Source organism: Scardinius erythrophthalmus, assembly GCF_964197995.2.
Source record: "Scardinius erythrophthalmus genome assembly, chromosome: 9".
Classification (NCBI taxonomy): Eukaryota; Metazoa; Chordata; class Actinopteri; order Cypriniformes; family Leuciscidae; genus Scardinius; species Scardinius erythrophthalmus.
The window spans coordinates 18,883,962-18,910,666 of record NC_138229.1 but is presented as its reverse complement, the minus strand read 5'-3'; the positions used below and the strand labels follow the sequence as shown (position 1 = coordinate 18,910,666).

Below are 26,705 nucleotides of genomic sequence, written 5' to 3'. Positions count from 1 at the left end.
GTTTGTGTAAATGATTTTATTTTCACACAGACCAACAGCAGAAATGTTCCAAAAACCTGTAGAGACAAATACAAAAGTTTTAGATTAGAAATTTGACTTGAAAGGCAGTTGGTCCCCCCTGACATTTACTTTAAATGGGTCTCACTCCCAACAGGCCTTTTAGAGGATATATTCTAACCTCTACTCTATGAGGTTAACCAGTACAAGAACGAATAGCATCAGTATCAAGCAAATAATGCCTGAAGGACATGTTTCTGAGATTAAGAAATACAATAAACAGCCCACATAATACACAAATTAACAATGAACAAAGTATTACCAACACTACTATGAGGTTGCTTGATGTATTATAGCGACTGTAACAGCTATTCCATAACACAAACATCACTCTGGTAACACTCTTCTTCAATCTAATAACCTGAATCACACACATTGTTGGTATGATATGCAAAGACAAGTTAAATGCAAATAACTAATTGTCAAACTTTAAAAGAAATGGGCATCTGTTTCAGTCAGGTGCTCACCTAATGTTCTTAGTTCATTCTCCTGATGAGTCTGTTGATCTGGTCCTCCCTGTTTCCTGCATCACCTCCCTCAACAAAGTGGGTGGTCTTCTTGTTCATGCCACCACGAGGAGAGGACAGTTTGAATGGCCAGAGGAAATTGTTTGCAGCCTTGAAGTTCTTTCCAACAGTGTAGATCTCATGAATGAGATCCTCAACGCAGATGATTCCACACTGACCTGGATATATGCAAATCATGTTACTGAATCCTAAAACACCACTACTGCAATACCTAGTGTTCAATCAGGGTGTCCACTGCCTGGTCTTACCAAGGGTCTTCTCGATGAGGGAGTTGTCTGTCAGTCCAATGCGCTGCTTTTTGATCTTGCCGAATCCACGCTTGTAGATGAGCTCACGCACAGATTTAAGGTTGGGGTAGCTGAAAAAGCAATATGGGACTTCAGCAAGCAGGTAAAGTTCATTTTAATACAATTAGGAGGCAGTTGCTGAATTCGGAACCACTCTTACTAATTTCACAGTATCTTTCTATGACAAAAATGGTAAGTGATACGTGGTTCCAAATTCAGCCATTGTACCGTGGCACACATTACATTTGACATAAGATTTGCCAGAACCTTATAAGGATAGTTCAGCCAAAAGTTAAAAAGGTCAATTACATATCATTCTAAACCTATGAGACTTTTGTTCATCTTCAAAACACAAGTTATTTTAGTCTATTCACACAGAACACTTGACAGTTCAAATGTTTATAAAGAGATCGTAAAATTAAACTAAATCAAGTGGTTTAATCCAAGTCCTCTGAAGAGACATGACAAATCTGTTCATCATAAAATGATCATCTCTGCTGAAGGCTGATTAAACAGGGCTTTAATTCACATATAAACATTAAAAAATACATTATTTTATGTTCCAAAGATAAACAAATGTCTTATGGGTTTTGAAGGACATGAAGGGGAGTAACTGATGACACTATCTTTGGGTGAACTGTTGGGTCTTCCACTGAACACAAAAAGAAAAGTATTGAGATAACAGCCACTCTTTTCCATATAATGAAAGTAAATGGGGAATGACAGGACAAAGCACCACCAAAAAAGTAGCCCATATGATTGATTTTCATATTATGCACTGTATTTAAAATCATCTGAAGCCAACACAACAAGCTTTGAGCAAGAAACAGGAAATGCATTCAAATTGACACCTTTAATGGGTCAATGTTAGATCTGATGTCAAAGCCAACTGGTCATGTAATGATGTAATGACAAATCAAAGCTCTCTAATCTTTAGACTCTGGAAGCCAGAGTCCCCATTCACTTTAATTATATAAAAGTGCCAGTGCATTCTACAAGTATTCTCCTTTTTTGTTTATGGATTAAAAAAATTAGTTTGGAACATGAGAAACTTTCATTTTTGAGCAAAGTATACACTAATGTTCAAAATTTTGCGGTCAGTAAGATTGTTTTTAGAAGACAAAAAAAAATATTTACTGACCCCAAGCTTTCAAATAGTTGTGTACCTTGAACCATAAGACAGCTATAAATACACCATGTACAATCACAATTTTTTACGTTAAACCCAAATCACAGCTTTACGTACCCCCAGGCAATGTAGGGCTCTGCAATTCGGAGCATGTTGATGGAGGCCTTGTTCAGTTTGACAAAGACACCGTTGAAGATCTGGCGGAGACGGAGCAGCTGAAGCACCTTGCGGACTTTGGGGCTGACACCATTGATACTGAGGATAGACAAGGTATCCCATCAACAACTTTCAAAACAGTTTCACTAAAAGTAATACTATTCAGTGGTGGTTTCAGAAGATTTGGCTTATTTTCAAGAGGAATCACCATGGTCGATAAGACGGGGAAAAAAGAGCAACATCATTAACCACAATCTGTGAAGTCTGCCTACAGCATGGCAGATCATTTGAAAGTGGAACATTTACCCTCTGATCCTGACCACAAAAGCCAGTTTGGGCTCAGCTGGGACATAGTAGTTGCCTGCCTTGCGAGCCATCCTACTCATGCGGATTTCGCGCCTGTACATCTCCCTGTATTCCTTGTGGTAAGCTTCAGCTCTCTTGAAGATGAGCTTCCTGGTGACTTTGTGGGCCTAATAGGTGAGAGACGACATGCATTCTCAATTTGGGCTCTATATTGATGCTTTATCATCAGATTATCTTGACCACTGTTTATAAACAACAAAGCTAGCAGGTAAAGTCTAAACCACCAACCTTCTTGTCAGCCATCGCCTTCTTCAGACGCACGGCCCTGATGGCAGCAAATCGCTGTCGCCTCTTCAAGAGGCTTTCGGGGACTGAGGGAACCTTCTTCTTTCTGTTGAGAAATGGTAGCACATTTGTCATTTCTCTGGTAACCACATTAGGCCTGCAGATCAGGCTATCATAATGACAGCTACTTTACGTTAAGAAAAAACTCTCTCTATATATATATATATATATATATATATATATATATATATATATATATATTTACACACACACATACATATGACAGCATAACCTTAGACTAAAACTTGCATTCATAAAAGTACTAGCAATGTAGCATCATGCCTTTGCTTCAAGTTAGCAGCTAATGACAATAAATACATATTAGATCAAAGAAGACTATTCCACAACTCCAGAGCACATTTGGGTATTTTGGTGAAGAAATACTTATTCGGGCATGTTTTAATGTTACTATATTAAGCGCTTTTTCACACGTTGCTCAACCGATTCCACCCGGCAGACTACACGACATTCATGTGAAATTTTATTGATTCATCATTCCCCGATACTCCCAATTTCCCCTTCATAGCACTTAAACATACACATATTGCTCATTTATACTCGGAACAATATCGTATGAGCTATATTTAAACCGATGGAAGAAGATTCAAATAGCACAGTTTCCAACTTACGCTTCACCCGCCATTATCCCCACAGTAAAAGAGGCTTCTACGCATGCGCGGTGAGGTCTTATAACATAGGTCCTTCATACTTCCGGTCAAGTATTAGGTCTCTAGATATACTGCCTGCATTTAAAAAAAATAACACCGTGTTTATTTTACGTTGAAGAGACGTTCTGGTTAAATTGATATTTTATTCTTAAAATACATTATGTTGAGAAGTAGGTAGGCTGCTAACAATGCATATAGATATGACGCAAAAGTTATGACTACTTTGCATAGCAGGCGGACACACGCGTGGAAAGTTATGAAGTCAAGTGAGTTCGATCATATTTAAAGAGCCACGAAACCATACTGGTATGGGCAGATTTCATCCCGTCGTGGAAGCTGAGGGGTCCGGGTTTTGTTTACTGCTCGACTGGGTTTTTCTTTGAGCACATCTGTAGTTTGATTTCTGTCTATGCTGTTTGATCTGAATGTTTAGGTCAGCGAATGGAAGCTCAGCGGCACGCGCACATCATGAATATCGTCACTGAATTTTTCGTGGTCACTTTTAAAATAATCTGGTCGTTTGTGCTGGCCGGTGGTAAATGGTTTATTCGTCCACGGGAGAAGAGTGTGGAGGGCCAGGTGTGTGTTATTACCGGTGCTGGAAGCGGTCTCGGGCGGTTCTTTGCATTGGAGTTTGCCCGGAGACGAGCGATCCTTGTTTTGTGGGACATTAACCGACAGGCTAACGAAGAGACCGCAGAGATAGTGCGTGAAATTTACCGAGAAATGAACCCCTCCGCTGGTGAGTTTAGTGGTAAACGACCCTTTCTTCCACTTTTTTTTTTTTTTTTTTTTTTTTTTGTCTTTCACAAGATTCTTTATTGTAATACGGTACAATTAATTCATTTTAGTTAACATTAGTTTAATGCAATACTTTTGTTACTGTGTTTATTAGTCTTAGTTGACGTTAGATAACGTTAATAAAACTATTTAAACTGTTCGTGTTAGCTCAGGTTCATTAATCATTAACCGATACAACTTTTGATTTTAATAATGTATTTGAAAATGTTGAAAACGGTTAAGAAAGCTGAATAAGTGCTTTAGAAGTGTTAGTTCATGTTAAGTGTTACCGATTTATTTTTTCCTTAACAGCTTTAATCCCAGATTTTCCTAATAGCCTAACTAATGTAAAACAAACCAAATTACATGTTACATAATTATAATAATTTTTCGACTTTATTCAAGTGTTTTATTACTAGTAGCTGATGAGAATTTACAGCGTTTTGCATAGTTTTTCAGTAATCCCCAATATTAGGAGTCATTTTGTAAAATGTATTTTGTGGTTTTATTCAGAGTTAACACTTAAGGTGAATACATCAACAACCCTTTTATACTTAAATGTTAATTGTTACTGGTGGTGGTGGGGTTAAACATTTGCAAAACTGTTCTGTTATCAAATCTATTTTTTTTTTTTTTTTTTTTACAGGGTCTTCAGATAGTGTTCAAGAGTTGCCTCTGTTCCAGCTGAAAGTTTACACATATTTGTGTGACGTTAGTAAACGCGAGAGTGTGTATTCGACTGCAGAAAAGGTGCGCAAAGAGGTGGGCAACATCGACCTGTTAATCAATAATGCTGGAGTTGTCTCAGGACGTCATCTTCTTGAGTGTCCAGACGAGCTTATCGAAAGGACTATGATGGTCAACTGCCATTCTCACTTCTGGGTCAGCATGAGGCTTTGATCAGTACCATTAATGTCAAAGTTTTGCAGTCTTTATTCACACTTGATAATTTGTGTTCATCTTTTGATTCTGTGTATGTTTATATTCACAGACTACGAAAGCTTTTCTTCCCAAGATGCTGGAGCGGAATCACGGACATATTGTAACTGTTGCTAGTTCACTGGGCTTGTTCACTACTGCTGGTGTGGAGGTAAAAAAAAAAAAAATCTTATATGTAGTGTAATGTACTGTGTTGCAAAGATGCTTTTGAAGTTCAGTAACCCACTCTTTTCTCCTCTTTGTTTTAGGACTATTGTGCAAGCAAGTTTGGAGCCATAGGCTTCCATGAGTCTTTGAGCCATGAACTGAAAGCAGCTGATAAGGATGGAATAAAGATGACGCTTGTCTGTCCTTTTCTAGTTGACACTGGCATGTTCAAAGGCTGCAAAATTAGGTTTGTGTTTTACTAAATATCTTTCATTTACTTCTGATGATGAGACATGTTCTGACTATATTTGTTCCCTTACAATCTTTTTAAACAGGAAAGAAATGGCTCCACTTTTCCCACCGCTAAAGCCAGAGTACTGTGTAAAACAGGCCATGAGAGCCATACTAACAGATCAAGCAATGATCTGCACACCACGAATCATGTACATGGTCACCTTCATGAAAACGTAAGTTAGTGTAATATGTCATACTATTCGTTTTATTTAATCTGTGTACGTATAATGGTCTATAATCTCTCATATCTTGCAGCATTTTGCCGTTTGATGCCATTGTGTGCATGTACAGATTTATTGGTGCTGATAAGTGCATGTACCCCTTTCTGGCTCAACGGAAGGAGTCCACGAACAACAATGAATCAAAGACTGGAATCTAACTGGTTCTGACTGAGCGGTGCTGCTAAAATCTGTGTAGTTCCTCTGGAACGATGAAAGCTGTACATTACACGTTTTTTCTGATGACATTTTGCTGTCAAATTTGAGAATGCAAGAATTACAAATGTATAACACATTATTTAGCGATTAGCCTTAATTATTAAATGCTGTGTTACTGTAAGATTGCATAAGAAGGCCTGTCACCTATTTATATGTATTCACACTTTATTTGTTGTGTACTGTTGCTTTCCTCAACTATGACTTTGTCACTTTAGAGGTTTTATCCTCCTAATAACTCTACAAAATGCACTACATGTATTGAAAGTATGTCGTCTTGTTGTGGTTTTGATTTGGATAACACCAGTGATTTTGACATGATTATCAGAGAATGCCATAAGTGCTTATTGTTAAATAAACAGTCTTCCTATAAACATGTACAGTTGCCTTTTTTCCTGATTAAAGTATGTAAGGTCTAAGTGATGAAAAGGTGCTTTGCAAACAAGGTGTAGGTTTAATCCATGCTTAAAATGCGGTCATGGATTGACAAAGTTTGAAAAGATAAGATATGAAAATAAGGAAATATACAAGGGCCACCCATGTGGGGGGAAAAGAAACCCATTCCATAGGAGTGCATTTCTTGTTTCCATGATCTACATCTCCACTTTGAATGGTATCTTCCCAGTTCTGTATGCACTTAACTGCAGGAAACATTTCAAAGCATTAAACAACTATAATCTCTGTACCCTGTTAATAATATTTGAGGCAGTTGAAAGCACAAAGCAGGCCTTTTAAAATATATTAAGTATTATATATTGCGTTTACTTTGCAATACAGTGCCTTGCGAAATTATTCACACCCCTTCATTTTACTTTTACTACTTTAAATGACTTTTTTTTTTCACATCAGTCTACACTCCATACACCATAAAGACAATGCAAAAAAACAGTTTTGTGACAACTTTGAAAATGTATTAAAAAGGAAAAACTGAAATGATCACGTTGCATACGTATTCATAGCCTTTTCTAGGACACTTGAAATTTAGCTCAGGAGCATTTCAGTTTTGCTTGCAGACATTACTATGGAGTTAACCTTTGCAAATTCAATTGAATGGGTATGATTTGGAAAGGCACACACTTTTCAATAAAATGTCTAACAGGTGAAAATGCAAAAACCAAGCCACAAAGTCAAAAGAACTGCCTGCAGAGCTCAGAGACAGGAGTGGGAAGAAGAAAAGAAATGCTGCTGCACTGAAGGTTCACAGAAGCATGTAGACTCCATAATCCTTCACGGAAGAAGTTTGAAACAACCAGGAGGGACTAGCTGGCCTTCTGGCCAGACTGAGCAATCGATGGAGAAGGGCCTTGGTGGTGACCAAGAAGTTGATGATCACTTTAGTTGAGCTCCATGATCATATTTGGAGATGGGAGAAACTCACAGAAGGACAAACATCACTGCAACACTCCACTTATCTGGGCTTTATGGCAGAGTGGCTAGACTCAAGCCTCTCCTCAGAGAAAACACAGCAAAATATAGAGATGGCCTTAATGAAGTCTGGAGCAGAACCTCAGACTGGGCAGAAGGTTCACCTTCTAACAGGACAATGACCCCTAAGCACACAGCTAAGACAAGTGTCTTATTGGACAACTCTGTGAATGTCCTTGAGTGGCTTGAGACTTGAACCCAATCAAACATCTCTTGAGGAACCTGAAAAGGGCTGTCCACCGAAGGTCCCCATTCAACCTGACAGAGCTTGAGAGGAACTAAGGGGGGATGACGGCAGAAAATCACCAAATGCAGATGCGAAAATTTTGTCGCATCATACAAAAAACTAAGGGTACTGTCACTATAAATTAAAGGGTACTTTTATTCATTGTTTTATTGGATTAATGATATTTTCCTATAAGAAATAATGTATTTTCCTAATAAGGTTGAGAAAGGTTCATTATGAGCCTGGGCTATGGCCCTATGTTATCTGTTATATAGAGATACAAAAGAGAGAGGGAACCTCCCCTCCACTGTGTGCCTCTTTTTGCAAGAAATAAACCATTATAATCACTAATTGAACATTTGTTTCGAGGTTGGGGACCAAATCTGTTCATGTGGGGTGCGGACTGGATCGATTCCATTCGTCTCCAAACAAATCTTTGGTGTGCAGACTGGTGGGAAGTTAACCCGAGATTACCCCATGAATCAGTCCTAGAGCTCCTCCTGTGGGATTTTAGGGAAAAATTTTGGGTCTATTGGAGACGTCCAATAGATATGCCGAAAGAACTCCACAGACACAGTATAATCAGCATGGGAAAATCTCACAGTAAAACAAGCAGCTGTGATACACCGGTGTTTTGTCAGATGAGAAGAGTAATGTATGTATGTATGTATGTATTGAAGGGTAAATCAAATTCTATGATTTTCCTAGAGAATGAACTTTAAGTGTCACTAGGCTGAAAGTAGTGAAAGAAAGTTGATGCAGCAGGAAAGTAGGGAAAATAAATGAAAACAATTTAATAAAATAAAAAATAAGGGATTTTACTTTTTCATCCTGGATGCATGACATTAGATGTCTAGAATTTATATAATAAGGATTGAAGGAGCAAGCAGCTATAAGGCTGTCTGTGAGTAGAGATAAGTGGGACTGAGACAATACGGATATTATTGCGTTGCATGCAGACTAACCATTTGATAGAGGAATACTGTAACAAGTAGTTATAAAGCAGCAAAAATTTTCATTATTTGTTGTGGAGACAGTAACAAAACTTCAGGAACACGATGTTGGTTGCCTTATGGGCAAGAAAAATGAATAGAAGTGCTGATATTAAACTAATATAGTTTTAGATAATTCCGAGACATGGTGGTTACTAAAGATGAAGACTGCTTTTAAAGATTCAAGAGAAAGTCTGGATAACAAAGGTTAAGGTTCTATAATGAATTTAATATTACATTCTGCCTAAGTTACAGTCTTATGAGGCTGTTGAAAAGATTATTTGCGCAGTAAGAGAGAGAGACTACTTGAGTGAAGGCAGGGATGGTACTTTTCTGTCTATTATCACCCTGCTAAAGCAAGCTTAAACAAAACAAAGCAAGCATATTAGAACCAAAACAACCCAGCTGACTTTTCTAAAAACAAATGAATAATGAAAATAAATTATTTGAAAAATAATTAAAGACCATGTAAGTATTATAAAGCAGCCAAGAGGTATCACCAAGATCAAACCTTGAAAATGAGCGGTTCATAATCATGTGTGTCTAGTATGAATGTGTGTGATGGTGACTGCACTGTAAGTTTCGTATGTGTTTGGGGAAATATTCTGTTGTGATTGTGTGTATATTGTGTCATTAACCTCTGGAATGAGTGTTTTATCATTACAGATGGGTTAAGTGAAATTACAAACTTTATATAAGGCAATAATTCTGAGTGAATCTGATGAAAAGAAAACACGGGACAAGCTTTAATTGGATTGATTTTCCAGCTCTGTCTGCTACTGGTAATTATAACTACTTCTGTCATTTATGATGTTGATTTAAATTACTCTCTGGATTAGTGTATTTATGTAAATTGGAATTGTGAAGTTGAAGATTGCTGTCCAATATGGGTTAAAAACTCTTGTCTAAATTCAACCAAGGGTCTAAATTTAAATACTGTCAACTATGTGTGATCATAATGGTAAACGTAAATATAACAGATTTGACGGCAGAGTGACAAAGTGACAAATTGCCTAAGTCACCATAAAAATTATCCAGAGAGCCCCTCACCTTTTATGAAAGGCGGAGGTTGGGGAGGAACACTGTTGTTTGACTGTCCTTGACCAAGTCTGTACACCACGACCTGACCTGCTACACACCACTCGATAACTGTGAGAAAGTGTTGTTTGTAGATGGCTTCAGAGACCAAACAACATGCCTGAATCGCACTGGATAATCTGTAACCACTGAATTTGAAGTGTTAACCCCAGGGTCGTTGCCCTCCAATTATTCAGCACAAGCAGTATGTGACAATTGTGTGACAATTTACACAGACTCCCATTATTCTTTTGGGGTACATGATTTTGGGGCGCTGTGGAAATATTGAAAATATCGATTTTTTTTTTTTTAAAGTCAGATGGTTGACCTATCATTAATGCAGCAGTGTCAAATTTACTGGATTCTATTCTGTTGCCTAATCGCATTTCTGTCTGTATGTGTACAGCTCACACTAACGAGAAAAAATTCATTTTCTATAGGAAATGCCCAAGCGGCAACGTTCTAATCTGAAAAATGAAGCCTACCCGGAAGTGCGAAAAACTGGAATACATCGAAAATCTGCTAGGGGCAGGTCCCAAAAGGGAGCAAATGCCCCATGTTAAAATGTCCGTTTTCACAGCATAAATTCATGTTTATACAGGTTGGTCCCATGGACTTTTATTGTATTTTTCGATAGGTTCCGAGTGCCTGACAACTGTGAGGGGGGTGACTTTTTTTCTAACTCATTAGTTTAGATCGTATTTAGATATAACATGTATGACAAATAAGGGCGTGGTTAACTTTGATTGACATCTTGATTGACAGCTGATAAAGAGCATAGGCTGTGCCGAGTGGAATTCCTGAAATTTGACGACTCGGCCATGATCTAACACAACACAGCATACCACCTCTGTATCCTTTCTGAACACAAGATATTCCAAGATGGCGCCGCCCATACCCCCATAAACGGCCTCAAAACCGTTCTTCAGAAAGTCTATGGGTGACGTCACAGACGCTTTGTCCATATTTTTTACAGTCTATGGAAATGCCAGAGCAAATGCAGCAAAAGCTGCTGCCATGCAAACAAAAGGTGTTGTATGTACTCTGTTATCTGAAAATAACATTGACTCTTCTTACTCCCGATAGAGAATGAAATATTTTGCTTTAGAGGCAGAGAAAGATGTCTGGATGAAATCTGGCGGCAGTATTAAGACATGCGTTTGGTTTAGTGTTGATGGCAAACCTTGTTTACCCGAACACCATTATGCCAAATTGATGAATGGGTTGGACCATGCATCAAAAGGGGGTGGGAAAAATGTTAGGCAGTGACATGAGCAGAATTTAACGATAAAAAATAAATTGGCCAAATGCTGTGAGGACACTGGGCTCAAGTAAAGGCCCTGACTATAGTCCTAATGCATATGAGAATGAGGAAGAGACCCAGTTTAAGCCCTTTTGAGATATTATTTGGGAATGGAATTTTATGGGAATGGAAGGGGCTAAACAACGAGTGCCATCAACCGAATTGTGTGAACATGACATGTTGTAAAGAAATGTCTTCTAACATTTGTGTGGAGGTGAAAGTAGCTCAAGGGAGATTACGTGGTGATAAGCGATCTAAGGAGAAAGAGCCGGAAAGCAAAGAGGTGGTTGGGTCCACGCCAGCCACTGTAGAAAGTTTCCACCCAAAGAGCGAGAAGAGGAATCGAAGGAGTAGAGACCACAGATGTCAGTGGCAGCCAATTTGTATGATTTGATACATATGTAATTTTGATGAAATGATTTTATCATTTTACAAAGTTCATTTATGTTTTTTTCCCCTTATGTGGGCTAGAATGACTGTAAAGGGTTCTGTGTTGAAAAGAAAGCTCAACAAAAAAGTTTTAGTGGAAATAATGATTGAATGATGATGTGAATTTGTTTTATTTTATTTATTTGTCTATAAAAAAAACAGCCTAAGAATTTCTTCTTTCACAAATTTCAGAGTGATCATTTATATGAAAATTGGAGATGAAGAGTATAAATGTGATGAAGTAACTTAAATGTGCCGTATTAGTTATCAATTAATGATAAAAAAGGTTACTGGTTATGTCACACACTCTTTCCAGTGGTAGTGATAGGGCTCCTGGTATTGTTATGTCTACCATGTCTATTCCAATGTGTATCAAGCCTAGTGAAGAGAGTGGTGAAACCTAGTGTTGAGTATCAAATATAAAAAAGTATAGAATTTCCAGAATTATATCCTTGGATGCCTAAGGGACCCCATGACAAAGAAATGAATAATTATGACAGTAGTCTTTCTGAGGATGATGATATCTAAAGAGTGTTGCAAGCAGCAGTCATCCGAGATACGAGATGGCATACAAGGACAGGGTATGAAATGAGGGATTTTATTTTATTTTTTATTTTTTGTATTTTTATAGTTTGCTGAATCAACCAGAGATGCCTGTCTTGAAAAAACAGCAAAATGCATTTCTTCTTCCTACAGGGTGAAGATATGTTTTGAAACCGAGAGGACTAACATGTCTGATGTAATATGTATGGGAAAATGTATTATATTTGTGAGTGATTAAGATAATAATCAAAAGGGGGGAATTGTCATGGAAATTGTTTTTATTCATTGTTTTTTTGGATTAATTATATTTTCTATAAGAAATAATGTATTTTCCTAATAAGGTTGAGAAAGGTTAAGTTGGCTATGATGGCCCTATGTTATCTGTTGTGAGTAGAGATATAAAAGAGAGAGGGAGCCTCCCCTCCTTGTTTATTTGCCACAACAGTACAAATACTTGCAATGTACTTTTATTGTACTTGCAATGTAGTTTTTTTTTATTAGTCATTATGGTGTATGGAGTGTAGATTGATGTGGAAAAAAAAGTAATTGAAAGTAGTTTAACATAAGGCAGCAAACAAAATGTGAAATAAATGAAGGGGTGCAAATACTTTCACAAGGCACTGTATATCATTTCAGGTGAAAATATGGGCTGATGTAATTGATCATGTAATTGAAAATTCATAAAAAAAAATATTTACAGAATGATAAGGCCCCTTAGGGAAAGGATGTGAAAATATATTTTTAATATTGAAAGAAAATACAAATAAAAACAGCAGTTAATGCAGAGAAAACATTTCTGGAACATAGCAGAAATGCTGCTTTAAATGTGAAAAACTGCAAATTGTTAAATTGCAATGAACAACATACATTCTGTATGTATTTATTAATCGTTGTTAACATTTATAAAAATACAGTTCATTTTAGCTCATTTACTTTCGAATTGTGTGTACAAGTAAATTATCCTCTGCCACCCTATAAGTCCTATCACAAACACCCCTGTGTATGGATGTAATTACATAATGAAAAGCCTAATAAATGAGTATTTCCTTGCCCACTCACTTGCGGAAATACCAGTGACCATCGGAGAGAAATATCAGACATCCTCATCAATGGAATGAGAGAAGCGGGGAATCACATTCAAATGTCATCAGACTGATTCTAAATACATTCACTTGTTCCTCTGGCCAGAGGGAAAAAGGGATTCTCTCTATTGTCAGTGATAGTCAAATCAGGAATGAGCTCACATTAGAGTTCGGTCTTTAGTTCGCATCGGCTGCAGAAATATATTTACAGTAGGAAGTGTTTTTGACCATAGATATCCATTTAAATATGTCAAATAATGCTGTTTATTATCAGAATATCCTGACTACAAAGTGGTAACCAAAAGAGTTCAAGGAAAGAATCATGATTTTTTTTTCTCTTTAATTTTGTGAAAGTGATGAAATGATCAAAATGACATTTACGTAATCTTACTTCAGACAGAGATACCAGTGTTACTAAACTAAACTGTCACAGCCTAACAACAACCTGGAACTTGTACTGACAGTTCAGTGAATAAAAGCCAACGAGTGACGCTTGTCTGTTAGATAACTCCACTTCCAGCCTAAATACCACAAAGCAATAATGAGCCCCTTGTACAAACTCAAAAAGTATGCAGCATATCCCTAATTAGAGATGACAGCATTGGTGGATTGGTCAATGTGTAGCAGCTCATTGTAAGGTGTTCGTGATGTGCTTTCACTGCATGGAATCTGTTGTATCAGTTATTAATTATGCACTGACGATTATTTTGATTCTCTATGAATTGCTTTGAGAAATCTCTACCTTATTTAGCTCTGTGGGTGTTTGCAACAAAAGTTTTGTTATCATAAAAAATAATTTAACAAAATATAATGAAAAAAAAAAATCCAGTTTATATCATAGTATTTGCATCACTGCCCTGTTATCTCAGTAATGTCGGTTTGGCAACTCATTACAATGACACACGGAAAGCAGACCGCTTTTCCCACTGTGAGGCTCCCCCAAATTCCCTCTGACTAATAGGCTCAGACCTGCTCTGTTAACTCCCCTGAAAATGAACAAGCATGAGAGATCACAGATCCACAATCAATCCTGTTCCCTTTACCAGGAAATTACACCCACTCCCACCATGCTCATTTGGATGATACCATTACATTGCCAATGTGATGATGTCACAGACATTTTTATCTGACAAAAGAGCAGATATCCTATGAGGAACATCCTAAGCATTCGTACTCCAGTGGAATTCCGTCTGACGGAAGAGAAAACCGATGACTGTACTGTTCATCAGACAGAGGACTTTAGAATCACATCTGTATAAACAGTTCAGAAAAACATTCCAGACTATTTACTTTAAATGAAATGGCTACTCACTATTCATTATTTTCACACTGTAACTACTGGTGGTTCCCCTGACTTCATTCTCTACCATTTAAAAACTAATAAGAAAACAATTCCCAAAAATAACCTTCATCTTCGCAGTTACTCATTCAGGCTCCGTTTTGCTCTTCGCTGGCCTCAGTCAAAGCAATATAATAAACAAAAATACATAGTAAAGAGCACTCCAACTATTCTATTTATATTCTGTTTAACTTGCTTTAATACATTAATTGTTCTGATTTTTACAAAGTATTATTGTTCTTACAGAACTTGACTTAGTATCAAGGCATACACTACCATTGAAATTTGTAAAGATTTTTTTTAAAGCAAGACTCCATTAGTGTCAGTGAAGACTTACACTGTTACCATATATGTATACAGTAGTCTACATTTGAAGTGGATCAAAAAAGTTAATCAAAATGATTGTTCAAAATTCATGTATAACTTTGATGAAAGGTTTTGATCCACTTCAAATCTTGACTACTGTATATATATATACACTTTCTATTCATCTATCAAAAAATCGTGATCATAATCATTAAGCAGCAGAACTGTTTTCAACACTGATAACAATAAGAAATTATTCTTGAGCAGCAAATCATCATATTAGAATGATTTCTGAAGGATCATGTGACACTGAAGACTGTTGTAATGGTGCTGAAAAATCAGTTTTGTCATCACATGAATAAATTACATTTTAAAATATATTAAAATAGAAAACATTTGTTTTAGATTTGAATAATTTTTGATCAAATAAATGCAGCTTTTCATTAAAAAATTCTTATTGACCCCAAACTGTGTATTTACTGATTTGCTGAGAAAGTGTCTGCAACAAACATGAATGTGAATGTAATGTAACTGCTTACATGACATTACTGTACTTCCCTCTAGTGGACAGATCAGTATTCAATCGCAAACTACCTTAAATGGTGAAGTGTGTCATTTACATACTTCTCTTACACCAAACACAGTCTGTTGACAATTTTGAAGAGAACTTCATTATTCAAACAATATCTGAAGTCAAACAATATACATTTACAAAGTAGTCTAATCAAAATACATGACAGGATTTCAAAATATATTACTTTAATAAGAACATTTGTTTTAAATAAAGTTAAATAAAGTTAACAAAACAATGAAGACAAACTTTACGTTTTCTAAAGCTAACTGCATGAAAAAGTTGTCTTTTTAAAAGAATTTTACCCAGCACAGCAGGATACAACCAATAAATCAAACATACAATTTTAATAGAACTAGATAGAGCTTCACATAAAAGATAAAGTGATTATGTCTAAAGTTATTTCTTGTTTTAACTACACAAAATGTGGGTCTATCTATAAAACCAGTGCTTAAACATTAAAGGAACACTCCGACTTTTTGGGACTTTAGCTTATTCACAGTATCCCCCAGAGTTAGATAAGTCCATACACACTTTTTTCATTTCTGTGCTCCTACGCCTAATGAGAATATGGTTCCCAGTATTTATACGATTAAAAATGGTCTCTGTCTCGTATAGCCTTGTTAATTGTACACGCTGTGACTATACAGATCACAACATGTAAATAGGAAAATGTTTGCATTATTTTGTCACTTATTGGGATTAGTATGCTAGCTTATCCATTTACATCCAGTCTTTGTGCTAAGCTAGGCTAGCGGTGGGTGCGTCAAATAACACTTACAGAACGCACAGAAATGAAAAAGGTATGTATGGACTTATCTAACTCTGGGGGATACTGTGAATAAGCTAAAGTCCCAAAAAGTCGGAGTGTTCCTTTAACCCATAAAGCATTTCTTTGTGTAATTCAAAATTACCTTTAAGATCATGTAATATGATCGACACACTGCATATAATCTGTACATATTCGTAAATATGACATTTATCAGAATAGTCCTATACACCACACCCAGCTACAAAATTCAACTTAAAATGGCTTATAAGGGGACAAGGACCGAAGGTGCAGGGCATAGTTTTGTTTTAAAAGAAACTACAGTTTTTAAGTATACAGATAAAATCTTCATGTACAAATGTGCCCTTGTTCGAATTTCACAGTGCATAACCAGGCAAGGAAAATATAGACATCTGTCTCCGCTTTTGATTATTGATCCATTACATTACATTACAGTAGTTTTCTTTAAAGGGGTCATGACATGGATGTCTTTTAAATTATTTTAATATGTTCCTCGAGGTTCACTTATAATGTTAATAAAGTGTTTTGCACAAAAAAAAAACATATATATATATATATGTGGAAAAATGATTATTCTCAACCTTCATTCTGACCCTCAAATGACAATTTTTTAAGGGGCGGCTCCTTTAAGGCTTGTCAATAAACGGCCACTGTTTTGATTGGTTAACGTCATTGCATAGGAAACAGTATCAACACCCACTGCACGCGAGTAAGGGTTTTGAAAACATTATTCACTACACTGTGCCTTGTCTACAAAAGAAAATGTTCCAAACAAAAATATAACCCTCTGACATCTGACATGTTTACTGGACGCCTCAGAGCGAACCTTCTTTCACTCTTCCATTTGTCCTGTTGTCAACAGACACAAGCACGTAGTGTAGGCCTGTGTCAGAAAGTGAACGGGCAAATGTATTCTGTATCCAGTGTAGACAGCATCAGTGATTATAATGGGGCCTATGGTGCGGTGATGTATAACTATTCATTGATTTCTTGCTCTGTAGGCAGTCATATGCAAATATATTTGCCCATGTGACGTCCCAGGTCACCCAATATCATTTTTTGAGCTTGATTTGTTTATAATGAGGAGGACATTTCAAGCTATGAAACTTTTTTAGGATGTTTTAATAGGACAAAAACCTCTATGTCAAAATATCAATGCAAATTTGATTTCTCATGTCATGATCCCTTTATTTCCAAACCCACATGACGATATTATTGCAAAAACGGAAAAAACCCTTAGAAGCTTATGAAAGAAAACATTCCAACGTAAATCAAATAACCAAAATAATAATAAAAAAATGCTCCACATCTTGATTCCATCAAAATATACTTGCCGGGTGGGTTACATTCCTGCAGTTTTATGCACTTCTTGCAGTCAGCAGAAGTGTATGCCTAATCCATACATAAATCACCATCCCAGGGTCTGCTGGTTCAGTCTTAACCCAAAGACTGTCATAAAGTACTTGATGCACTTGGAAAAGTTTGTTTATTTATCAAAATGGTGTTGATACTAGCATGTATCATCTGTAAAAAAGAAAAAAGAAAAAAAAGATAAGTATACAGAGCAAAGAAAACTAAGTTATTTGATCATATCTGTTTTAATACAAACTCACATGAAAATAAGTTATTGAAAAGATAATGGGATTCACTCACCATGATACCACCACTTAGTTTTCTTTGGATTCTTATTACATGTCTTTACATAAAATGAGTTATCTGGAGGACGTCGCTGAAACAACGACAACAAAAACAGCTCATTAGACAACCATAATGAATTTCACTTATACCTTTATCAATTTGGTTAACTAAAAAGTTAAGTTTACCTTTTCTTTGCAGCTTGACAGCATGCTAATAATGCTTAAACAAACAGATTGCACAGACAGAGCTGGTGACCAGTCTTCCGTTAAAATAGATAAACAGATGTGACCGTTGCTATAAACGTGCGGATGGATGGGTATATTCTCTCCGGTGAACATTACCTATAGAAACAATATTTATTAGCAACAAGCATTGATACAAAAAGACAAAAAAAAAACTAAACAAAAACACCACCATATATAAGGAGATTCACAATTTACCTGAGGTGAATCAAAAGGATATCGACCACTGAATTTGAACAGGAGTTGAAACTTCTCTCCTTCATAAAGAGTACCTGGAGCACCATCCATATCTATAAACCACCTGGACAAATACAAGAATAAAATCATTGATTCATTGCTTTGACTGAAATAAATATAAATTTACCCATTAAATACAGAAATGAACTGGTTTAAATGGTTAGTTCACCCAGAAATGAAAATTCTGTCAGCATTTACTCACCCTCATGTCATTGTTTCAAACTCATAAAACACAAATCCATTTTTTTTAATGAAACCCGTGAGATTTCTGTCCCTCCATTGAAAGTCCTTTCCACCAAAACGTTGATGATTCAAAAAAAACACATGCAACAATAAATAAGGTTTGGTCATGCAAGTATGTTTACCATATTTGATGTGCTCAATGTATGCGTGCAGGTCAATGTTTATAAGTGAATAAAAGCCTAAATTAAATATTTCTCTTTAGAAATGTATCTTTATGAAGAGATTTGGTAAAAGGACTTTCAAAGGAGGGACAGAAATTTTTCAGGTTTTATTAAAAATATTTTCATTTGTTTTTCGAAAAGATGATGTCTTATGGGTGTAGAACGACATGAGGGTGAGTAAACTACAGCATTTTCATTTTTGTGTGAACTGTCCATTTAAAGTCGAAAATGAAACAAAAGAATTGACAGATTATTTCTTACATATTGTTATGTACATCCGAGTAAATCGAAAAAATTATATAGGTTTTGAGACGTGGCCATTGCTCAAAACAAGTGGAGGAAGATAAACGTGAGCTTGCAGGGGTGGGGTTTAAGTGGACTAAATGATTGGAGAATCTGACAAACGTCACCAGAGAGAAGTCTGTTGTTTTCACCGGAAGATCCAGTTATGACATTTGGATTAAACATTACAAGGTCAAAAAAAAAAAAAGAAACATGCACAGATTAATTGTTCACAATAAGATCTATAGCATGCATTTAGAAAATAGATTCATTTTCATGTCAACAACTTTAAGGAAAGGTTGCAAACTGTCAAAATATAATCCAAATGAACTGAAAGCTTGATCTTGCACATTTACACATCTCACAACTTACTCAGTGATTGTGTTCTGTACACTTCTCTCATTTAGTGTCATTCCAGGAGGTGGATCACTTTGTAATGCCATCAACTCCTTTTGTAATCGCTTCTGGGAAGTGAAAATAACTTGGGTTAAGGCACAACTGAAAGTGAAAACAGGACAGCCTTCCTAAAATATTAATCTAAACTATTAATACATCATTTTAATTCGGTGTGCGTGGTTTTGAACCATTCACCTAAATTAAATTCTAATGTCTGAAAAATACAACTAGCAAGCAGACCGCTAACAACGAGCTATTTGCAGTGCTATAGAAACTAGCGATTAAGCACCATTACAATTGTTTACAGCTCCGGAAGAACTCTGCTACATAATAATTCCCGTTTCACATCCCGCTTATTATAAGTATCGTCTTCCACCGCTACAACTGTGATGTGACAGTAGCAGTAACGTTACAGAGTTTGTTGGGCTGTCAGACTGACTGAACGTTAACGTTAGCTTACAAAGTAAACAAATGTGCGTACGAATGAAACAGCTGACTGTCCTGTGTTCAGATCACCACAGGCAGGAACACAGGACGAAACCCGGTACGTGTCACAGCTAAATGCGAAAAATGCTTTACATTGTTATTTGAAAATAGTTGCTTGTGTATGTAGGGAGATATTCACCTGCATAGACGCCATGATGGAAAGCCCCTGTAGAGAGGCGATTGGCCGAATGACGTCTAATCAGGTTTTTCACGGAACCGCAATGCAACAACATTCAGTTTGTTTGAAACAGGGGGAGGCACTACAGGTGAAAATGCTAAAGTCCTCTTTTACAGGCTACAGTTGTGTAAAATACTCCTTTTAATAAGAAACTACGAAACAATTGTGTTGTAACGTGATGTGCAAACTACTCATGCATCATTTAAATGGGGAGAAAGAAGCGTGTTGCTATATTTACTATATATGTAAATATAGGGGGGGGGGGGGGGGGGGGGGAGACTAACACTGAGATTAACAGTGGAAAAAGATTAACACTGTTTGGGTTAACGTGATGGAACCTGCCCTTAAACATTTTCAGCTAGCCATTTTGGCTAAACTGGAAAAAAGAAAAATGTTAAAAGGTTAAACTAAAATGTCACACTGTTGTTGTGACCAATAATATATTATTTTAAATACATATTTATATAATGTTATATATACAATTTAATATAATTTAAGTGCATCATTGGATATTTTATTAAAGTTTGATAACCTCCCTTTGCTATTATAGTAAACCTATCTAGATTTATCCCTTGGTGTTATGAACTTTCAAAAATATTTGTAGATGCAGTCATCCATGGAGAACAGAAAAAACAATGTTCATTTTAAACCCTTATTTTGGAGAATTCACTATTTGAAAATATAAAGGTTTAAGTACATATAATCCCCACAAAGCAGAATTAAATGAATGAACAAAATATTTTCAAGAACAACTGAATTTATTCATTAAACAACTGATGAATTACTACTGCGGACAATTACAAGACTTCTGTCTGATGAATCCACATGCAGAAAAGGTATGATAAATCTACAAAATCTATCGTTTAGGCATGTACCTATGAAGTTGGTTCACAACCCGCCATAAAACCAAAAGAAGAAGAAGAACTGAATTTTGAACTTAAGACAAATAAATACATTGTAAAACTACATGTCTGTCTGGTTGACTCTTGTCATGAAAACATTTAATAGGAATTCATCACTCCAGGCAACTTTATTTTGCTATACAAGTTAATACTGGATCAAAGCTTAAAACAATAAAGTAAAATAAAATAACTTTATTTTTAAAGCAATTCCAGGTTAAATAGAACAAGTGACCAAAACTGTTATACCTTCTTATTCAGCACAGCATACTTCTGTTTGCAAACTTAAAGTATTAAAAAGCAATAAAATAAACCAATAATAATTTGCTTTTCATATTTATTCTGCAGCCAGACGTGTATATGAGTGTTTCTTTTTTTTTTTATGTTTAACAATCTAAGAAGTTGGCAGCCATCAGAAGCTCCAGCGCTATCTCTGGGGCAATAGGAAATTCTGGGATTTCTGTTGAACTATTAGTATAGCGGACTTTGTATGTAAAGTACATGCACACTTTAGAAAGAACGTGAGATGGGATCTCTCGAAAGTTGACTTCATTCGTTTCATTCTCAGCAAACTGGCCTGAAAACAGAGATAATGTAATGTTACTATCACCTTAAAGCTTCAATGAGATAAAACACAAATAAAGAACCAATACAATACACACTTACAACATGTAAAATGTCACATTTAAAGAATATGTGGGATAACTACTGTTGGACAAAATTCAGGAAGATCCTATTTTTAGATGCAATTCGAATTTTATCCATTCCCTTTGGTAACTAATACTCACCAGGACCACTAAGCATAGCTTTGATTGTTCCAGATGTCAGAGCATGTTCTCTCTTCACAATAAACTCATGGCCATCAGAGGAGATTAATTTCACATACATGGCATCTGGCCCTTCGCAGCCACCATAGGTCTTTTCTTCTCCATCTAAAATGTATTCATTTGATCATACACTCAAACTACCAACATAACATACACAGAAATACATCATACAGATATCTATCTAAGTAATGTAGGCTATGGTTTATTTTCCCAATAACACAAAATGACTAGGTCTAGAAAATTCATTTGTTTAAAAAAAAAAACCTTACCCATTTTTACTGCCTTCCCTCGTCTCTCTCTCTCTGAAATATGAAGAGAGAAATTAACAGTTACCACGTAATAATGTAGCGTTAGTAATAACGCACATAACGTTCATGAAAAAGGCTGCTGAAACCAAACAAGAACCATATATATATATATATATATATATATATATATATATATATATATATATATATATATATATATATATATCTCTGTGTGTGTGTGTGTGTGTGTGTGTGTGTGTGTGATCTGATATTGAACTGATATTTGTATTAATATTAGGCACAAACATAAAAACGTTCCACGAGTCCTGATGCAGTCTGGGTCATGCATGTAGAGCAGTAAATCATAGGCAATGAGTTTCCTTCCCAGTTAGCTCAAGCAGCACTATGTACAAATCGTATTTTTCCTAAACATATTTCAGGACACAGAATTCGCACGAATCAAGATTAAATAATCATAATTAAATACAAGATATATTGTCTCACCTCACTAAGATTGAGCTGGTCAGGGCAGTTTTTTTCTGTTTTCTCACCGATGAGCTTCTAGCAACTGCTTCTGTTGTCAGTGCGGACAACAGGAAACAATTGTCAGGCAGAGAATCCATACACTTCCGCTACAGATATTACAAACTTAGAGTCCTCCTCAATATGCTTTAATAATTAATATCACATCAGAATCGCATGATTTGGTTGAATTGACATTAAAGTGTGATGTGAAAGATATATACTTCTTCACATCTGTGAGGTTTTTGTACAGTTCATCATCGATTACGTATCTTTAACTCGCACGTTTGTGCTCGCGCATCAAATTGCTTCCGGTGCGTTGTCATTTTGCTATCTAAGGAAGTGGGAAAACTCCACATGATAAAATGTTTTGGATTGGGATTTTGCATGGGTTGCGGCGTCTATCAAAAAACCAAGCACAGATCATCAGAAAAATCCAAGTCGGTGTTCGTCCGGTATCACACAGCAGTGGGAGTTTTTGCCACACTCATGCTGCAGTTTTAAAGGGGCAGGATAATTTGCTGCATGTGAACCGAAGGTCATTTTTGAAAGCCCATGCAAAAAAGGTACATAGTAGATTGCGTTTAAATATGCCGTTTACTTGCTGTTTACCTTAATGTAAATGGTACGATTGTTTCTGTACATTGTTTATACATGGACAGCTTTCATCATTATTTTGGCTTAGCACAGAAGAACATGGGTCCTGTGTATAAACATAAAATGTTCAATTTAAATATTGGTTTATTTTGTTTGAGCAATTTTTTTTATATATATATATATATATATATATATATATATATTATATATATATATATATATATATATAATTTATTTATTTATTTATTTTTTCAGAAAATGTGGAAATTGTCCTGCATGTGCTTTTAAAAAAGTATGAGCTTTTTTCATAAATGATTTTATTATAATGACGTGTCCCTGAAAATCTGTTACAGTTGCGACATCTCAAATGAACTATAATTAAAATACAAATTTATTTCTTTTAATGTAAATTAAAAAAATGTTTTTACTTTTAATCTTATGTCTAAAAAATGTTAATGTCTACACTGAATTGAGAAGCAGTTACAGTATCTCAGTGTTCAAAAGTGGTACACTTAAAAGGTTTGTTCACCCAAAAATAAAAATCCGGTCATCATTTGCTCACCCTTATGCCGTTCCAAACCCGCAAGACTTTACTTCATCTTGGAAACGCAAATAAAGATATTTGAATGAAATCTGAGATATTTCTGTCCCTCCACTGACACAGTTGACGCTTCAAAAAGTTACACGTGAATAAAATAAAAGCCTAAATTTAATCTGTTCATCATATAAAGCTATCAAGTCTCTTCAGAAAATTTGGACTTTTAGTTTTACAATCTCTTTATGAACTTTTTTTCTGGGTGAACTAACCCTTGAATTGCTTTGTTTGTTTGTACTTTAGGTTCAACCATACTGTGCTGTTAGATGGTATACATCCTCACCAGTTCAGCCTGAAGATGGAGAATTAATCTACACAGGCAGTATGGGAAAAGCTGTCCTCGGTAAACTGCCTGCCATATGTAGCACATACATAATGTAAAACACAACGTGAACTACCAAACTGATATAGCTATCAGTTGTTGCCATGATTTTTTTTATGTTAGCTTCTAAAACCTAACCTAATGATCTAAATCTGCTCCTTTGTTGTAGGTGTGAAGTTTTTCTCCTACTCCAGCAGTATGTTCAGTCTCTGTGTGATGCCATATGTCCTCATGCAAACAGGCATTGGTGTGAACAGCTTTGTACTGCAAGTGGCTTTCTGTGGCTTTATAGGTTTCTTCACATTTCTGACTCCTGTTCTCCTCCACTTGATCACCAAAGGCTATGTAGTACGCCTGTACCACAACAAGGAGACCGACATGTACACAGCCATCACTTACAGTGCCCTTCTAGTGGAGAAACGGACTGTTTTCCATCAGAGTGATGTCATTATCCCTGCTGTGAGCAGGATGTTCACTAGTTTTTACGCCAAGAAACACTCGATGCTGGTCAACCCAATGCTTTTTGCCCTGCCCAACGATTACAATCACCTCATGGGTTACGACCGGCCCTTTTCCTTTGATGCAGATGACTTGAACAAACCAGATAAAAGTTAACTTGTCCACCAACATTGGATCGATTTAGCTTGGGAAACCAAGATGTATACATTTCATTGGACTGTTGTTGTGTATTAAATATTTGTAAGAATGATGTCATCCAGTATATTTGTGATGTAAAAACGTGTATAAAAGTGTAAATAAATTGATATTTACCATCTGCACACACTATCTCAATATCCTTCCTGCATCATGATTTTATCTTGTGGCCCAACTTCTGTTTTCTTCCTTATTCTCACAACCATTGACATTTATAGGGGGAACAATCGGTGACCTATATATCGAAAGGGGGTGTTTTACAGAAGTATTTATTAGTGTGACACTATGATAATTTTGATCATTAAAACAAAAAAACTGTTTTTATTATTTCAGACAGAGAGATATCTGCTTACTAGTTTTATTCAAGAAAACAAGAGTTATGGTGTTTTTGTATGCTTCAGTTTTTATTTTTTGTATTATAGCTTTGCCTTGTGTGTCCTCTGCCTCCACAGAAAGAAGATTATTATGCTCCTCAGAGTATTGTAGCGTTTGGTACAGCTACGAAGGTGAGTTGAATATTTTTTTTCTTAAACAACGTGCTGTTATATGATGCTAATGATTCTGTTTGGTCAGTTCAAAGCCTGTGTTAAGATATTACTTTTTAAACTTAATGACTTGTGGTTCAAATCGTTATCACACAACTAATTAGCTCATTTAGCTTATCATATGGAATATGGAGCCCCTAAAGGAAAATAATATAGGAAATATATATGAGATGGGAGGATAAATTATATTTAGTTTCAATGGTTTTCTCTCACAAAAGTATTGCATTCTCCCATGAATCATTGTGTTCATTCGCAAAAGCATTGGGTCACACTTTATATTAGGTGTCTTTAACCACTATGTACTATGTTGTATTGCTATTGAGGTGTGATGTGGGTAAGGGTAGGGACTGGTTTGGTGGTATATGGGTAGGTTTAAGGGGTAAGAGAAGGGTCAACAGTGTATGAAATTAAGCTGTAATTCCATGCAGGTATTTAAAAAAATATATAAGTACAATGTAAAACATGTATGTAAACAATAAGTATTAAATCATTGAATCAAATAATTAAATTAAATGTTAGAACATAATAGTTAAGGATACTGAATATAAAGTGGGACCACACTGAGACCTTTATTATTTACAATACAAAAGTTTTGTGAGCAAATGCAAAGTTCCTTGAGGGAATGCAAACATTTTGTGAGAGAATGCAAAATCATTGATATATAATTTTTCCTCCCATCTCATTTCTCCCCCATCACCATGTCCCTTTAGGGGCACCGTATTAGAGCAACCCATGGTGAAGTATCTTGCTCAGGGACACAATGGCTAAAGTTCATGGATCACCTCTTGTGGAGTTTAAACCTGCAGCACTTTGGTTACCTGCTCAGATATCAAACCTCTAGCAACACCACCCATGTGTACTAAGTTTTGCAAAATGATAGAAGGTATTTTACTGTTTATATTAATATTTTTGAGATGTCATTATTCTGTCATTAGTCAATGCTCAGTCTCTCTTTAGGGCCGTTGTATTACCTGTCACTGACCGGTTCCCCCTGCTCTCCAAAAGAGGCCTGGCACAATATAACTTATACAGTAATCCCAAGTAAGTTTATTAAAATGTTATGCTTCTGAATCATTACATTATGTATACAATCTGTGTCATGCAACTTGGAATCATGAGCTTTCTATTAAAGCTGTAAAAAGCCATTTTTGCAAATTTGGCTTTCTAAATTTGAAATTAACTTTATTGTCATTCAGTGTTCACACCTACTCGTGCTGGATATCATGCTCAAATTTACTTCAAAGGTCAGCTATGGTTAGAGTACACACAACCAGATATCCCTTGTGAGGATGTTAAAGCCTGTTACATCATCAAAGGAGGTACATGTTAAAATATGTTTACTGCACTGCACTTTATCTTTCATTGTGCAGTTGTGGATATTGATTTGAGTGCTTCCTTTTTTCAGAAACACTGCAGGAAACATGTCCATTTTATTTAAAAAGAAGCAAATTACCTACTCCTCAGGTGAGATTTCATGACTA

At 35.9% G+C, this 26,705-nt stretch overlaps 5 protein-coding genes across 8 annotated transcripts; 2 read left to right on the top strand and 3 right to left on the bottom strand.

Moving 5' to 3' along the window:
* Window position 1: 1 nt before the first annotated feature.
* On the bottom strand, window positions 2-3,550 carry rpl7 (ribosomal protein L7). The gene is made up of 7 exons (XM_081375489.1): window positions 3,437-3,550; window positions 2,751-2,853; window positions 2,463-2,629; window positions 2,118-2,255; window positions 833-942; window positions 525-742; window positions 2-56 (listed from the first exon to the last, which is right to left on the bottom strand). Exons 1-6 carry the CDS (start codon window positions 3,448-3,450, stop codon window positions 534-536), a joined length of 741 nt encoding a protein of 246 aa, XP_081231615.1. The 5' UTR covers window positions 3,451-3,550; the 3' UTR covers window positions 2-56; window positions 525-533.
* Window positions 3,551-3,552: 2 nt separating this feature from the next.
* Window positions 3,553-6,447, top strand: rdh10b (retinol dehydrogenase 10b). Of its 3 annotated transcripts, none has more exons than XM_081375486.1 (7): window positions 3,553-3,741; window positions 3,909-4,217; window positions 4,902-5,137; window positions 5,247-5,345; window positions 5,443-5,588; window positions 5,677-5,808; window positions 5,891-6,447. In XM_081375486.1, exons 1-7 carry the CDS (start codon window positions 3,690-3,692, stop codon window positions 6,012-6,014), a joined length of 1,098 nt encoding a protein of 365 aa, XP_081231612.1. In that variant the 5' UTR covers window positions 3,553-3,689; the 3' UTR covers window positions 6,015-6,447. The 3 variants fall into 3 exon arrangements, with proteins under 3 accessions (XP_081231612.1, XP_081231613.1, XP_081231611.1); XM_081375487.1 differs by having other exon boundaries at window positions 3,553-3,781; XM_081375485.1 differs by having other exon boundaries at window positions 3,574-3,741; window positions 3,909-4,229.
* Window positions 6,448-15,443: 8,996 nt separating this feature from the next.
* On the bottom strand, window positions 15,444-20,031 carry ube2wa (ubiquitin conjugating enzyme E2 Wa). The gene is made up of 6 exons (XM_081374368.1): window positions 19,977-20,031; window positions 19,328-19,419; window positions 18,231-18,333; window positions 17,976-18,131; window positions 17,806-17,881; window positions 15,444-17,676 (listed from the first exon to the last, which is right to left on the bottom strand). The coding sequence occupies exons 1-6, from the start codon at window positions 19,989-19,991 to the stop codon at window positions 17,663-17,665; spliced, it is 456 nt and encodes a 151-aa protein (XP_081230494.1). The 5' UTR covers window positions 19,992-20,031; the 3' UTR covers window positions 15,444-17,662.
* A 723-nt stretch (window positions 20,032-20,754) lies between these two features.
* elocb (elongin C paralog b) lies at window positions 20,755-22,985 on the bottom strand. The gene is made up of 4 exons (XM_081374367.1): window positions 22,494-22,985; window positions 22,011-22,043; window positions 21,703-21,846; window positions 20,755-21,491 (listed from the first exon to the last, which is right to left on the bottom strand). Exons 2-4 carry the CDS (start codon window positions 22,012-22,014, stop codon window positions 21,301-21,303), a joined length of 339 nt encoding a protein of 112 aa, XP_081230493.1. The 5' UTR covers window positions 22,015-22,043; window positions 22,494-22,985; the 3' UTR covers window positions 20,755-21,300.
* On the top strand, window positions 22,621-24,815 carry tmem70 (transmembrane protein 70). Of its 2 annotated transcripts, XM_081374366.1 has the most exons (4): window positions 22,828-23,077; window positions 23,947-24,046; window positions 24,195-24,272; window positions 24,366-24,803. In XM_081374366.1, the coding sequence occupies exons 1-4, from the start codon at window positions 22,877-22,879 to the stop codon at window positions 24,638-24,640; spliced, it is 654 nt and encodes a 217-aa protein (XP_081230492.1). In that variant the 5' UTR covers window positions 22,828-22,876; the 3' UTR covers window positions 24,641-24,803. The 2 variants fall into 2 exon arrangements, with proteins under 2 accessions (XP_081230491.1, XP_081230492.1); XM_081374365.1 differs by having other exon boundaries at window positions 22,621-23,077; window positions 24,195-24,815.
* The last annotated feature ends 1,890 nt before the right edge of the window (window positions 24,816-26,705 follow it).

What these genes read in the sequence shown, in the direction of transcription:
- rpl7 (XM_081375489.1), bottom strand. An exon ending in GAGCCCTACATTGCCTGGGG is followed by an intron (nt 943 to 2,117) that starts GTACGTAAAGCT and finishes TTGCTTTTTCAG; the next exon opens with CTACCCCAACCTTAAATCTG. An exon ending in CCTCATCGAGAAGACCCTTG is followed by an intron (nt 743 to 832) that starts GTAAGACCAGGC and finishes GCATATATCCAG; the next exon opens with GTCAGTGTGGAATCATCTGC.
- rdh10b (XM_081375485.1), top strand. Translation starts at nt 3,690, where the DNA reads ATGACTACTTTGCATAGCAGGCGGACACACGCGTGGAAAGTTATGAAG. An exon ending in ACTGCCATTCTCACTTCTGG is followed by an intron (nt 5,138 to 5,246) that starts GTCAGCATGAGG and finishes TTATATTCACAG; the next exon opens with ACTACGAAAGCTTTTCTTCC. An exon ending in TTCAAAGGCTGCAAAATTAG is followed by an intron (nt 5,589 to 5,676) that starts GTTTGTGTTTTA and finishes CTTTTTAAACAG; the next exon opens with GAAAGAAATGGCTCCACTTT.
- ube2wa (XM_081374368.1), bottom strand. An exon ending in GTACAGAACACAATCACTGA is followed by an intron (nt 18,334 to 19,327) that starts GTAAGTTGTGAG and finishes GTATTTGTCCAG; the next exon opens with GTGGTTTATAGATATGGATG. An exon ending in TGTCAAGCTGCAAAGAAAAG is followed by an intron (nt 17,882 to 17,975) that starts GTAAACTTAACT and finishes TCGTTGTTTCAG; the next exon opens with CGACGTCCTCCAGATAACTC.
- elocb (XM_081374367.1), bottom strand. An exon ending in AGCTATGCTTAGTGGTCCTG is followed by an intron (nt 21,492 to 21,702) that starts GTGAGTATTAGT and finishes CTCTGTTTTCAG; the next exon opens with GCCAGTTTGCTGAGAATGAA.
- tmem70 (XM_081374365.1), top strand. Translation starts at nt 22,877, where the DNA reads ATGTTTTGGATTGGGATTTTGCATGGGTTGCGGCGTCTATCAAAAAAC. An exon ending in TGAAAGCCCATGCAAAAAAG is followed by an intron (nt 23,078 to 23,946) that starts GTACATAGTAGA and finishes TTTGTACTTTAG; the next exon opens with GTTCAACCATACTGTGCTGT. An exon ending in TATGGGAAAAGCTGTCCTCG is followed by an intron (nt 24,047 to 24,194) that starts GTAAACTGCCTG and finishes CCTTTGTTGTAG; the next exon opens with GTGTGAAGTTTTTCTCCTAC.